This window comes from Callithrix jacchus, chromosome 1, assembly GCF_049354715.1.
Source record: "Callithrix jacchus isolate 240 chromosome 1, calJac240_pri, whole genome shotgun sequence".
NCBI lineage: Eukaryota > Metazoa > Chordata > Mammalia > Primates > Cebidae > Callithrix > Callithrix jacchus.
Window position 1 is genome coordinate 203,509,201 of NC_133502.1, and position 13,434 is coordinate 203,522,634.

Sequence of the window (13,434 nt, forward strand, 5' to 3'; positions counted from 1 at the left end):
AGGAGAGTGTACCTTGATGGTTTTGGGCCTTGGAATTCTACTCAAAGTCATTTCTGGGTGGCTACAACATCCCCAAGCTTAGATGCCCCTTGGCTCGCATGAGAAAGTCTGTGTGCCCTGTGTGGTGACAGGGAGAAACCAAGATTCTCTTTGAGCTTTCTGGGGCTACTCTTCCAGTGGGAAAACCTTATCAGACTCAGTCTCCACCAATATGTGATGAGAAGAATGGTATCTTCCCTACTGGCCTCTCTAGATCAGATGATATGCTGCTTTTGAAAGTTCTGGGAAAAGTTTAGAGAGCAACCCAAAAAGTAAGAGTTAATTCTTTTCATTGTTTCCAAAGAAATACATCTTCAGTGTGGAAGACATCAGTGAGAAAAAAAGAGAATTAAAATCCTTCATAATCCCACCACTTTTGTAATTATTATTTAGTGCCTCATTACTCAAAGTAGGATAAGCTGGGAACCCATTAGAAATGTAGAATCGCAGACCCTGCCTATGTTAGTCTTTGCAGGCTGCCTTAATAACAAAATGCCATAGACTGGGGGGCCTTAAGCAACAGAGTTTTTTTCACAGTTCTCTGGAGGTGGCAGGTTCAAGATCAAGGTGCTGGCAGGGTTGGTTTTGGGTACAGCTTCTCTCCTTGGCTTGCAGATGGCAGCCTTCTTTGTGTATCCTCGCATGTCCTTTTCTCTGTGCCCGGGTACATGACACTCTTCATGTTTCTTTCTCCTCTTCATAAGGACACCAAGCCTATCAGATTAGGGTCCCACCCTATCACCTCATTTAACTTCAATTACCTCTTTAAAGATCCTATCTCCAATAGAATTGCATTGAGGGTGAGGGTCTGGGTTTCAACATATGAATCGGGACAGGGCGAACACAATTCAGTTCGTAACGCAGCCCAAGAACCACTCTAACAGAATCTTTATGGTTCATATGCACATTCAAATCTAAGACACACTAGTTTTAGAGTACAATCTTTCAGTCCTTCCTTTTTATGTATGTTTATACATATGTGCCAAAATCACATCATCTGTACTGTATTCTAAGCTATTTTGTTCAGCAGTATAATATTTAGCATATGTTACCAACAGTATTCTGTGTCATTTAATATTACTCAGCCACATCCTATGTGATGACCACAGCATATTCCATTATACAGATGTATCTTAATGTTCCTAATTACTTCCTTATGGTTAGGCATTTATATGGTTTTCCATTTTTCATTGTTATATGTTGATTCACTGCAATCAACATTCTTGAAGCAACATTATTTGTGTACAGCCATATTTATCCTAAGAAAAAAATTGAACTGAACCTTTTATTTTCTGGCCCTTTAGGAGGCCCTCGCCAAGCTCAGTCTCCTCAGCCCCAGAGATCTGGAAGCCCCTCCCAACAGAGGCTCTCCCCACAAGGCCAGCAGCCCCTGAGCCCCCAGTCGGGATCTCCACAGCAGCAAAGGTCACCAGGCTCTCCGCAGCTATCCCGGGCATCCAGTGGCAGCTCCCCAAACCAGGCCTCCAAGCCAGGTGCCACCCTCACCTCACAGCCCCGGCCTCCTGTGCAGGGCCGCAGCACCTCCCAGCAGGGTGAAGAGTCCAAGAAGCCAGCACCACCCCAACCACATCTCAAGTAAGTGCTTTGGGAATGGAAAAGGTATAGGATAGCGCTGGGGTGTAGGCAGAGCTTGACTGATTCAGGGTTAGGGACTTGGAGACAAAGGAGGACCCAATGAGGCCTTGCCTAGAATTTAAATACGTAAAAAGAGAACTAGAGGATGGAATTTTGGGGGGAGGCCCAGCAAGGTGAGAGTATAGATTAGGCACCACCGTGACCCTCCCTATAACACATATCAGTTATCTTTTGCTGCACAACAAACCAGCCCAAAACTTAGTGGATGAAGAAAACAACCATTTTCTTTGTTCATAATGTTTTGGTTCAGCTGCTTATTCTGCGTTAGCTTAGCTGGGAGGTTCTTTTGCTGGTGTCTCCTATTGAGTTACAGGATACCCAGTTAGATTTATGTTTCAGATTTAAAAAAAAACAGATGATTGTGAGTATAAGTATGCCCCAAACATTGCATGGAATATACTTACACTAAAAAAAGGTCTTAGCTTTTCATCTGAAATGCAAATTGATCTGCACATTTTTATTCACTAAACCTGGCAACCCTGCTTTCCTGGGATCACTCATACAACTGCAGTCATCTGGCAGCTTCATTGAGGCTGGATGGTCCAAGAAGGCCTCACACATACTTTTGTTTGTTGGTGCTAGCTGTCAGCCAGGCCTCTCTGTCTCCATGGGGTCTCATCCTCCCCAAGGCTAAGCTGAGCTTTCTCACATGGTAGAACTGCTTTAAAAAGGGAGAAACTACAAGTTGCAAGGTCTCTTGAGGCCCAGCCTTGGGAGTTATGAAGTGTTATTCTATTACATGCTTTAGTCAAAGCAAGTCACAGGGCCAAACCCACATTCAAGAGGTAGGAAATAAACTCGGTGGGAGGAGTCATGAAGTCACTTCTCAAAAGGGCAGGCTACAGGGACAAGAGGAATCATGGCAGTCATTTTTGTAAGCCATCCATCACAATACATACATACATCCTGTTTCCTCTCAGGCCCATCTCTTGGTTTGAGGTCCTAAAGAGAGGTCCCAAGTAACTGTTCTTTGGAAAGCTCTACCTTCCTGCAAGGCCAAATGTTGATCATCACAGTTCACAGCTAACAGCTGTTGTCCACTTACTATGTGCCAGGCACTTTACCTATTTGGTTTTTTTTTAAGTTCTCACAAGCTTAGGAGTTAATAACTATTTTTTATCCCCATTGTACTTATGAGTAAGAAAAGAAAGATTAAATAACTTGCCAAAGTTTCCAGTTAATAATTAAAAGAGCTGGGATTGAACCCAGGACATCCAGTCTAGGGATCACGCTAACAACAATTTTTTTGATTAGGTAATATCTTCACATGGTTCAAAGATCTAAAAAAATATCAGGCCAGGTTTGGTGGCTCTCGCCTATAATCCTAACATTTTGGGAGGCCAGGGTGGGTGGATCACCTGAGGTCAGGAGTTTGAGACCAGCCTGGCCAACATGGTGAAACCTCATCTCTACTTAAAAATACAAAAATTATCTGGGTGTGTTGGTGCACACATGTAGTGCCAGAGACTCAAGAGGCCAAGGCAGAATAGCTTGAACCTGGGAGGTGGAGGTTGCAGTGAGCTGAGATTGAGCCACTGCACTCCAGCCTGGGCAACAGAGTGAGACTCCGTCTCAATAAATAAATAAAAGATATCAAAGATATATGTTGAAAAGCCTCATTCCCGCCCCATTCTGATCCAATGCTTCACTACACCTTGTCCCCAGAAATGACTTTTGTTGGTTCCTATAGGTCCTTTCAGTGCTTCCTTATGCAAATGAAAATATTTGCATAGTTTTCATGTTTTTGCATAATTATTTATGCAAATAAAAATGTTTGCATAAATAATTTTTAAAGTGTTCGAATCCTCTCCCTCATTTTCTTACACACACAGGAGTATTCACTATCCACACCATTCTGCTCCCTGCTTTTCATGTTTAATAATAAATCCTGGAGCACCCAGTTCATTGGAATTTTATTTTTCATGGCTATATAGTATTCCACTGGACAGTTGTACTATAATTTATCTAACTAATCCACCACAAATAGAAACTTGGTTTGATCTTACAAATAATGCTGCAATTAATAAATCTGAACATATACTTTCATAGTTGCAAGACTCACTCTAGAGAAAATAACCTGACATGGTATTGTTAGATCAAAGGATAAATGTATTTTTAGTTTGAATGCTAGCAAATGGCCCTCCTGGGAATATGGAATAGGAGTTGACACACAGACTCCAGAGTCAGAATGCCTGGATCTTAAAACTACACGACCTCAGCCAAGTTGCCTAACCTTGCTGTGCTTCAATTTCCTCACATGCAGAATGGGGACAACAGCCTCACAGGATTATTATAGGGATTGCAACGAATTTATGCACAGTTGGTGCTTAGAATGCTGCTGGCACTACAGACTTATCTGCATACAGCCTGTCACCACATTAGGAGATCAGCCCAGCTAATCACAGGACAGACAAGGGCTCTGGGCCTTCAACCGGGTTTGGTCATTGACCTTACAGTATTCTAGCTAAAAACATGTAAATTTCCTGACTTATTGCTTTAAAGAATTTGGTTCTATTCAAGTCAGCAGGTATTTAGCAAATACCTAGTCTGTGCCTTGTTCTAGATAAGACTCTCTGAGGGGCAATAGCAAGGAATAAAAGACAGTCCCTGCTTTAAAGTCCCCAGTTTTTAATGTGATGACAGCATCTCATGCAGAGCTCTTGAACTTTTGACACATTTACATCATCTCTTCCTACATCTGTTGCCTCCCCGCCTATGACTGTGAGCCTCCCGAGGCAGGGCCTGAAGCATATTCATCTTTACACCCCTGTCCCCTCAAACAGGGGAAGTGTTCAGCAAGCAGCTGCTACAGGCTATCATTTGGGAAGCACTCAGAATGGCATGTGCCATTTAAAAAGTTGGCACAAAAAGAATTCCAAAAGGGGGTAGGGGACAGAATTGGCCATAAAGGTGTTGGAGAAGAGGTGGGAATTGAAGCCCTGAATGTCAGAGCTGGAAGAAGCCTGAGGGTCAGCAGGACATACCCTGCACTTTACAGGTGAGGTAAAGGAAGCCCTGAGAAGGTAAGTTCCTTGCCCAAGGCCACAGACATCAATGAGCAGAGAAGGTTCTAGAATACAGGCCTCCTGATACCTAAACGAATGCTGGAAATAACTATAACCTGATGCTGATACAGCACATTGCAGTTTACAAAGTGGGTTTGTATCCATAGGCAGGAGAGCAGCCAAGCTACTCTCCAACAATGCCTGCTGCCTAAACAGCCTGGTATAATGGAGAGAATGTGAGCTCTGGGTGCTCCCCCATTACTTGCTATGAGGACCTGAGCAAGTTACTTGACTCTGTTAACCCCAATTTCTGAACCTAAGAAATGAGGAAAACAACCACCTTGCAGATTAAACTGTGTGTGTGATGTACCTAACGTCATGTAAGCATTGGAATGCCTGGCTTCCAGTTTTAATGTCCTTGTGGCGATGGGATTACCCATCTGGCTTACAGGTAAGCCCCCAAGACCCATTTCTTTGATAATCTTCACCTTGTCTTCCCCAACTCCCCTGACTTTCTGTTTCAGCAAATCTCAGTCCCTGACTAACAGCCTCAGTACATCCGACACCTCCCAGCGTGGGAACCCAAGTGAAGATGAGGCCAAGGCCGAAACCATCCGAAACCTGAGGAAGTCTTTTGCCAGCCTGTTCTCTGACTAACACCACCCAGGCTGGGATGGGAACAGTGCTCTGCTACACTCGTCCCCCTCCTGCCTCATCTTCCTTCTCAGCCTTGGTTCCTGATGGGAACAGAATGGAGGGCCTGAGAACATACTTTTAAATGCCTTTGACCCAGGATCTGATTATCTATATGTGTTCCCATATTCCTTTACCGTGACATTCCAGCATTGTCTGACTGAGAGGTGGGCCTTTGAGAGCCTCCAGGTTCCTCAAAACAGGCCTGAGAGATGGGCATCACATCCCTCTGCCTACCCACATGCCTGCTTCCCTGCCAGATAACCAAGTGAGATGTCTGCAAGTGGCTAGTTTTCATATTTCTTATTAGCATTTTGCTCATCTTTGGGCAAAGGCCCCCTCTAGGCCTCGCCCCACCTCCATCAAATGCAGACACTGTAGTCAAACCTCAGCAATATAGGAGGCAATAATCTTTTAACAGTGTTTTGCAAACAAAAAGAGAAAATCCCAGCCAGGGGAACTCACCACCTGCCCATGCCAGTTCCATCCACGCTCAAGACTGGCCCTTAGCAGGCAAAGGGCCCCATCACATCCAGCCACTAGTGGGGTCCTGAGGCCAAAAAAGAAACCAGACCCTGTGTGACAAGTGGGGTCTTTCAGAACACAAAAGAAACAGAGGGGCCATTGTAATGACACTCATACCTAGAGCATTATTCTTATTTGGACAGCCAAGAGCAGATCACAGGTTCTTGTAGGAGTAACAACTAGTTCATAGAGGAGAAGGAGGCCCTGGACTTCCCAAGACAAGGGTTAGGTTAGGGCTCCTGTACCCATTCTGTTACACCACTGTTTGATCTCTCTGGCTGCCCACCAGGGATGCCATTTCCTTTTTACAGCTCTACTGGGAACCAGAGAGAATCAACAGATCAATGCCATAGGATCCAAAGTGCAATGATAGTCACTTCTAGTTTGGCATTTCACAAACTCTGTACAGCAAGATGTTGGTAAGTTACTCAGTTTCAAAATGGCCCCATGGTCAAATATGTTTAGGAATCAGTTTGTATTTCTGTTTTGGAGATGCATTGTATATAATATACATCAAAGGCTCTTGGAATTCCTGCAGGAAAGAAATCAGCTTTGTTAAATCCACACTGATATGACTCAACGAGTTAGTTGCGGAGCTGGAAAAAGTAGTCTAACTCCTTTCCCAGTGATCTTCCCCCATGCCGCCCTGCTCACATAGGGTTCAGGGAAGATCCAAATCACCAAACACCTGGTGCTAGAAACATTGTAGGTGCCAGAAGTTCTCCTGGTCCCAAAGAGAGCCCAAGAAGCTATAACATAGCCATGCTAGCCCTTTACCTCCCACTTTGCAACCTGAGGTATGTCTTCCCCTTGCTGTCCATAGGGAAGGGAGAGAGGGGAGTAAAAATAGAAGTGGCTCTGGCCTGGTGCAGCTTCTAATTATGCCCAAGTAATGTAGATTGCTCGGTAATCAATCAGCGGAGATCCATCCAGGCTCCCAGGAGCATGAAAGCAATCATCTCCTTTTTGGTCCTCCAAAACCAAACTGGAGTGGTTTTGGGCCTGTGGGCATTGAGTCACTTAGAACTCTCAACCTCAGAAAAGCCTGCCTTCAAGCTGGCTTTTGACAAGCTATTGGCTGGAGACTGGCTCAGTATCAAAAGCGCTAGCTGTGCAGCTGGCTGTCAGAGAGCCACTTGGCCTTTAGGGTGGTCATCTCCACATTGCCCTCTTCCCTCACTCATGATCAGGTCAGTATTTAAGAGCAAGAGAGCCTGAGCTAATTCAGAAGTCCTCTCTCCTCTTGTTCAAGACCCTTGGTCTTGGATTCAATAATAAGTAGTAGACCTGGCATAAGAAAGATCAGATGGGTCCAATTGCCAGTGACCATTGGGAGCCATAATTTGGCAGCTGGAGACTGGTAGGCTCAGGCCTGATTAACACCGGCAAGGATCAGCAGCAAATAAAATAGCCATGGTGTTAGGTGGGAGGTGAACAAGCAAAGGCCTGGTAGTCTTTCTAGTACCCAAAAAGCCCACCACCCTTATTCCATCCTACGTTTGGCTGAGTTCTGTGTTATAGAACAGTCCCTGAATGTCTGGCATGTCTGGAGCTCACTGTGCCCAGTAATTTATCTCCTTTCTTTCTGCTCAGCCTGTGCAAAGCAAGAGAACTAGTTTGGCCAGGAGCTGCCAGAATCCTTTCCAGAGGCAGTTGAGATGATGCAGTGGGCAGTCAGACACATGAAGCTGCTGCTTTGCAGGTATCACTCTCAACACATTCTTCTAGACCCCCAAGGTGGTGGAGGTGGGGGTCCAGGGGTCAATATCTCAGTCATGCTTGGGGGGAGGTCAGGTGATGGCAGGGAATAGATCAGACCGTTTATAATCTGGTAGAACTTTGCTTCATCCTCCTGCTGCTGCTCACTTAATTCTTTTACCACCCCCTTGCAACTTCTGAAGAAAGCCAAGTGGGGCATAAGGAAAAGAGACAGGAGGTGAAATTCAAAATGTCAAATGCGGGTACTTTTTAAAGCTATTCTGTTCAAAGAAATCTAACAGAAGAGAGTATAAATATTGATGAATGTGAGGTCTGATGATTTGCCAATGGTTCTAGGAGTCCCATTACTTAAACACACACACACATGCCTGGATAATAACTGGGAATTGACAAGTGCACATCCTAAAATTCTGTAGCTTCATTATCTGTTCATAATTCTCTGGAGACCTGCTTCAAGAGGAGAATGGCTTCCCCACTTGTCCCTGAGAAGATAGAGGTCACTAGTATAACTCACATGTTGAGAGAACCAAAATGCCAGCCTCTCAGGCTTGAAGGTTCCTGGGCACTTCTTTCCTGACAAAGGCAGTTGAGGTCCCCCCATTAGAAGGACTTGGAGCACTGCTTATAACAGCAGTCTATTACAGGATTCAGGCAGAGGGAGCTATAGGAGTTGAAGTTTGGTTTCTTCCACTTAAAAAAGAAAATCCACCCTTCTTATTCAGGGGTAGACCTTTCAAATAATAATAAGTAATGCCATTTGGCATCCTGAATAAAAGGGTAAAACTTGTAGGGCAGGGTGTGACCATGAGGTCCACAAGTTTCAGATTAAGAATAGAAGAAACACCTGCGACAATTGTCTCTCTTCAACAATCTCACCCAATTTTCACTTAGTAATAAAAGATAGCTCAAAACACATAACTGAGTGGTAATAGGCTGGACAAAGTTTCTCAAAGTGTGGACCATGGCAATGGGCAGAGCTAGTTACAAAGGCAGATGAAGCTTCATTTCAGACCAAAAGAGTCAGAATTTCTGGTCACAAGATCCAGAACCTGCATCTTTGTCAATCTCCCCACTTTAAATGCACTTAGAAGTAAGACCAGCAGCCCTGAGCTGGGCTGTGTGGGAAAGTCACTGAATGAGAAACTATGCTACATGTATGGATGTGCTATAGTCTCCAATGCAGCTAGGAACTCAGCCCTTTAGTGAGTAAAACTAGTGGCCCATGAATAATGACTGCATGGCCTAAATTTTCCTATATTCTGTCCCTTGGCCTGAGACACACCTCAGCATTCAAAGGATACTCCAGTATCTGTGTACTGCAGTAGCAGAAACTCCTTCCAAACTCCAAATCAGGCATCCTGATTTTTATAATCATGCACATATACATCCAGATCCATGACATGACGCTAGTTTATAGCCAACACATTTAAATCGTTTTCCCACTGGGCTGTGTATGAATATAGAGACCAAGGACACATAGGTCTCATGGCAACCACAGATCCCCAAAATAGTCTGTTTTCTCACAGAGGCTAGCACATGTTCCTTCCAAAAATGTAACCTTTAGTAATTGTAACATTTTGAAATGGGAAAGGGCATTTCAAAATGCCCTTTGAAAAAAGGAGGGATAGGGGAGTCACTCTATATAGATTCTAAAACATTATGTTTGTTGCTTTTTGCTTTGTTTCACAAGTGTGACGCAGAGAAAGCTTAGCATTTTCCCTCCAAGCTGACTCGGGGAAGCTGCAACACAACAAAGGCTTATTTGACTTCTGCACAATAAGCAGAGATTTTAAAACGCAGCCTTAGTGGGCAACTCTACCAGCCAGAGAACATTTCTTCCAGCTCTTCCTCCTGTCAGCATGACAAAATGGTACTGTACTTTGGCCAAATGTAAAATCAGCTTTCCAGGAACTGTGGAATATCCTTTCTCTTCCATCAGTTCCTTATATTCTCTTTATTACTACATTCTCTAGCCTAACATTCAGTCCCTGTTGAATTAACTACTATTCAGATCCATTCAGGCTAGAACTAACATTCAGTTCTTTCTTTCCAAAATTTAAGGATCATAGCCCTTCACTCACATGGTACAAACACAGCAGCAAACGCCATAAAACTGAACATCAGCTGCCTTCTGGAAGTTTTCATCTGGATTCCCTGTGAAAGGAGTCCAGGGGAAAGCAAGCTAGTGCAGGTGTCTTGTGTATGACCCATAAGAGTGACGCTCAGAGCACATTGCTTGGCACCCAGCAGGTGTTTAGGACATGTTTTAGCTTGGCCCTCCTAGAAAACTATGAAATAAAATCCAAACAAAAGTATTAAGATTGGAGTAAAAGGATGTTTTTCTAAGAGTATCAATATATGGAAGTCACTTGCCTAGGAATAGAATCAAACCAACAGAAACCCAATCAAATGAGCTAATTGAGAAAAGAAGCTAAAGAAAATCAATGGCAGGTTTTCAACCTCAAAAGTTCTAAACTGAATCTGAAAAAGAACGGGAGCAGGCAGAATGAGAACATGAGACCACTCCTTGGGGCCCACAAGAAGGTGAGGTGACTGCAGGGCTGTGAGCCGTTGGGGAGTTGCCATTGTCAGCATTGGTCAGGGAGGTTGTAGTGAGCAGAACAGGACAACCCCACAGCTTACACAGCAAACGTCCAGGACCAAGGAAAGGAAGTACACAGACCGTGCATCACACAACAGAACATAGAGTTTCCAAACAGCACAGCCTCAGCTCGAACCAGCCCAGGAGCACACAGAGTCCTTTCAGGACCTGCCCCTTCCAGCGCCTGAGGACAGACCAGTCTCTTATGCTTTATTCAACTTCGTAAAACACTGGTGGCTCATTTTACGTGTTTTGAATTGGTGAAAGGATGCAGGTTAGTCATGGGTTAAGCTCGTTAAGTCAGCCTTGCAGAACTCTGGTGGCTTAATTATCCTGGAGATATGGCTCATTGCACAGGAGCACTTTCACTTGCATCTCTGCTTTTCCTTTATCCTAGAAGGCAAGCTAGCTGGTTACTAACTATACTAAGTGTCAAAAGCTGTCCTACACTCCTGAGTCGCTGCTGATTAAATTGTTTCAGTCTAATAGAAAGCAGCACTTTTGGTTTGGTAAAAGAGAAATTGGAAGGCTGGGCAACAAGTTAAAGCCATTCATTTATCAAACACAATGCATAAGAGACACAGAGGCTCCCTTCTGTTTCCACAGACAAGACACGCAGCTGAAAGAGATGAGATGTGGACACTTAGACCTTGCATTGAGATAAATTAGCAGGCCAAGAGGAAAAGAAGAAAGTGCTTGGGAAATATTTATTGGAACTGTTGAGGCATTCCTGTAAGGGAAATCAATCTAAAACTAAACGTTCTTTCTACAACATGTGTATAAAATACATTTATTTTATGGAGATGAGGTTTTGCTATATTGCCCAGGCTGGTCTCAAACCCCTGGCCTCAAGCAACCACTTAGGCCTCCCAAAGTGCTGGGATTACAGGTGTGAACCACTGCATCTGACTACATATGTGTTTTAATCCTTGAAAATCCTAAATCCCTTTCATTATTTTTATACAGATTGGTCTTCCCAACTGTAATTTGTTTCCAGACTCTCATATTCTAAGTGACTGCTCTCCACGGTCTTTCACTGAGTCTAGAGCAGAAGCAAGGTCGTATTTCTTTAGCACTCAGTTAACATGCTGTTTCGCTATGGAATAGCAGAAACTAAGTACTGTAACCTGTTGGAGAATCTCAGGAGTGACACTTAAGCTGGTCAGTTAAAATTAAATATTTCTTCTGTGTGACTCACCCAGTGCTTCCCAATAATCTTATCCACTCCACATCTTCTACAGTCAGCTAAAGACTACCCAAAGCAGCACTGCTCATGCATATGGCAAGCAGAGCACTGGGACCTGCCCGGCTCCTCTCTGAAGCTCTGTAATCACGCAGCTACTGCGTAGAGTAGGAGAAAGGCAGGCCTTAGTGGTGGACCTTGAGAATGGTGAGCAAAGGTAGAAATGCCCAGCTCCGCTGAAGAATTAGAGGCAATAAGCAAAGCAGTGGTCTCAGGAATTGGAAAGACCCAAGCAAGAGTCAGAGTCAGAACTCAACATTTTTTACACAAGGAATCTCAAAATCTTAAGTTGGAAGGACATCTTCCATGATTTGATTCCCAGCCATATCAAATCTGTCTTTCATTTATAAATGGGGGGAATGGGGCAGAGGAAGCTCCTGTTAATAAAAGTAAAGGGAAAAATAAAGGGCTACAGAAAGTTGTAGGACTACAAGTCAACAATGTCCAACCACATCTTACTAAGATGCTTGCTATGGCACTCTAACCTCTCTTGCTTCCATTATAATACATCCAGGTGATCTCAGAAAATCATGCAGTGAATAGGTTAACTGCTAAACTATTGTTTCCCTCTCATTACACACCAGCAACACATACAGCTCAACAGCCTCAGTTGAATGACAAGAATGTAGGATTTCACAAGCTTCTAATTATAAATTCAGGTTTTCAAGAGGAAATGCTTTGAGGATTGTCTTAAGAATTATAAAAAACTATTGTGAGAGATCTGCAAATTTAGGTTTAGGCACACTGCCCATATCCTAAACTAAGAGAGATTTGTAACATCTGCCAGTTAGTCTGAAGTGAGGATGGAGAGCAGCACTACTATCCTCGGGACACCAGCACCATCCATAGAGTTCTCAAGGACCACTCAAAAAAGACTGCGTTCTGAACACTTGTTTTATAGTATCTGGTGCTTCTGGTCATCACTATATCCTCCCATGCCCACTACACACATACATACACCCCCTGCATAGTGCAGCATTGCAAAGCCACAAAGAAAACCAGAATATATATTGACCCAACAAAGCTTCAGGAGGACCTTGTTAATCAGACCCAGTTAAAGCCATACGGCATCTAGTGAACACATTTTTAAAAGGCTGTACTGTAGCTCAGATATTGCAAAATACCACAGAAAGAAATGTTAACAACCCCACCCTTTAACATACATTAAGCTACTAAAAGTAACATGGCCTCAAAAAAATCATATTGACTGAATTTTCTTCACTGTGATGAAAAAAAAAGCAACTCAAACATGTGTAGCAAAAAAAAAATTCACTTGTATGTAGGACTCAAAATATTCTTGCAGCACATAACATTCCAAGCCATTTCCTTATATGCAAAACAGAATTTTTAAAAAAGCAGGAAGACATTGGCAATATTCCTATTTTCTGCAGATGCTAGTAGTGTTTTATTCCTATGTTGTGATTCAGATTTTGTCACTATAGCATGTTTCTATAGTCATTTGTATAAGTCATTTGTGTTTGGCCTTTTTCTTGTTGTAGAGAAAATAAATCTTGAACTTTGTGTATTTAAGTCTGAAAAGCAAAATATTCTTCAAATAAAAGGAGGCTATCTTTGAAGAACAAGTACCTGATTAGCACTCAAAGCAGCAAAACTTATTTAAAAGATATCTTCTACTTAGACTACAAATTAGGGGCCTAAGTGTTCAAAACACAAGGAAAACAAAATCATAACCACCTCATCCCAGGAGCCACAAACAAGACTCCCTAATACCAAATGGCCTTTGAACAGCATTGCTTCATAGCCCAGAAAGTTTCACCACAGAACCCAAGACAGACCTGGAGAGAGAAGAGATGGACTGAGTGGGTGTGTGGCCAAAGCACCCACCCCAAGTCCAGTTCAACCAAACTAGCTCTGCTTTCATTCATTTCATAAATCAGGCCATTATCAGAAGACAGGGTCCCACTTAAAAAAAAAACCAAAAAACAGAAACC

General features: G+C 43.3%; 1 protein-coding gene across 7 annotated transcripts in view; it reads left to right on the plus strand.

The window, feature by feature from the left end:
- The window catches only part of SYN3 (synapsin III), a 503,620-nt gene extending 490,554 nt beyond the window's left edge, over window positions 1-13,066 (plus strand). For all 7 annotated transcript variants that reach the window (XM_035270622.3, XM_009009764.6, XM_035270659.3 and 4 more), the window contains 2 exons: window positions 1,344-1,635; window positions 5,225-13,066. In XM_035270622.3, the coding sequence (XP_035126513.1) occupies window positions 1,344-1,635; window positions 5,225-5,357 (425 nt within the window). In that variant the 3' untranslated portion in view covers window positions 5,358-13,066. The remainder of the gene's footprint in view (window positions 1-1,343; window positions 1,636-5,224) is intronic.
- Window positions 13,067-13,434: the final 368 nt, after the last annotated feature.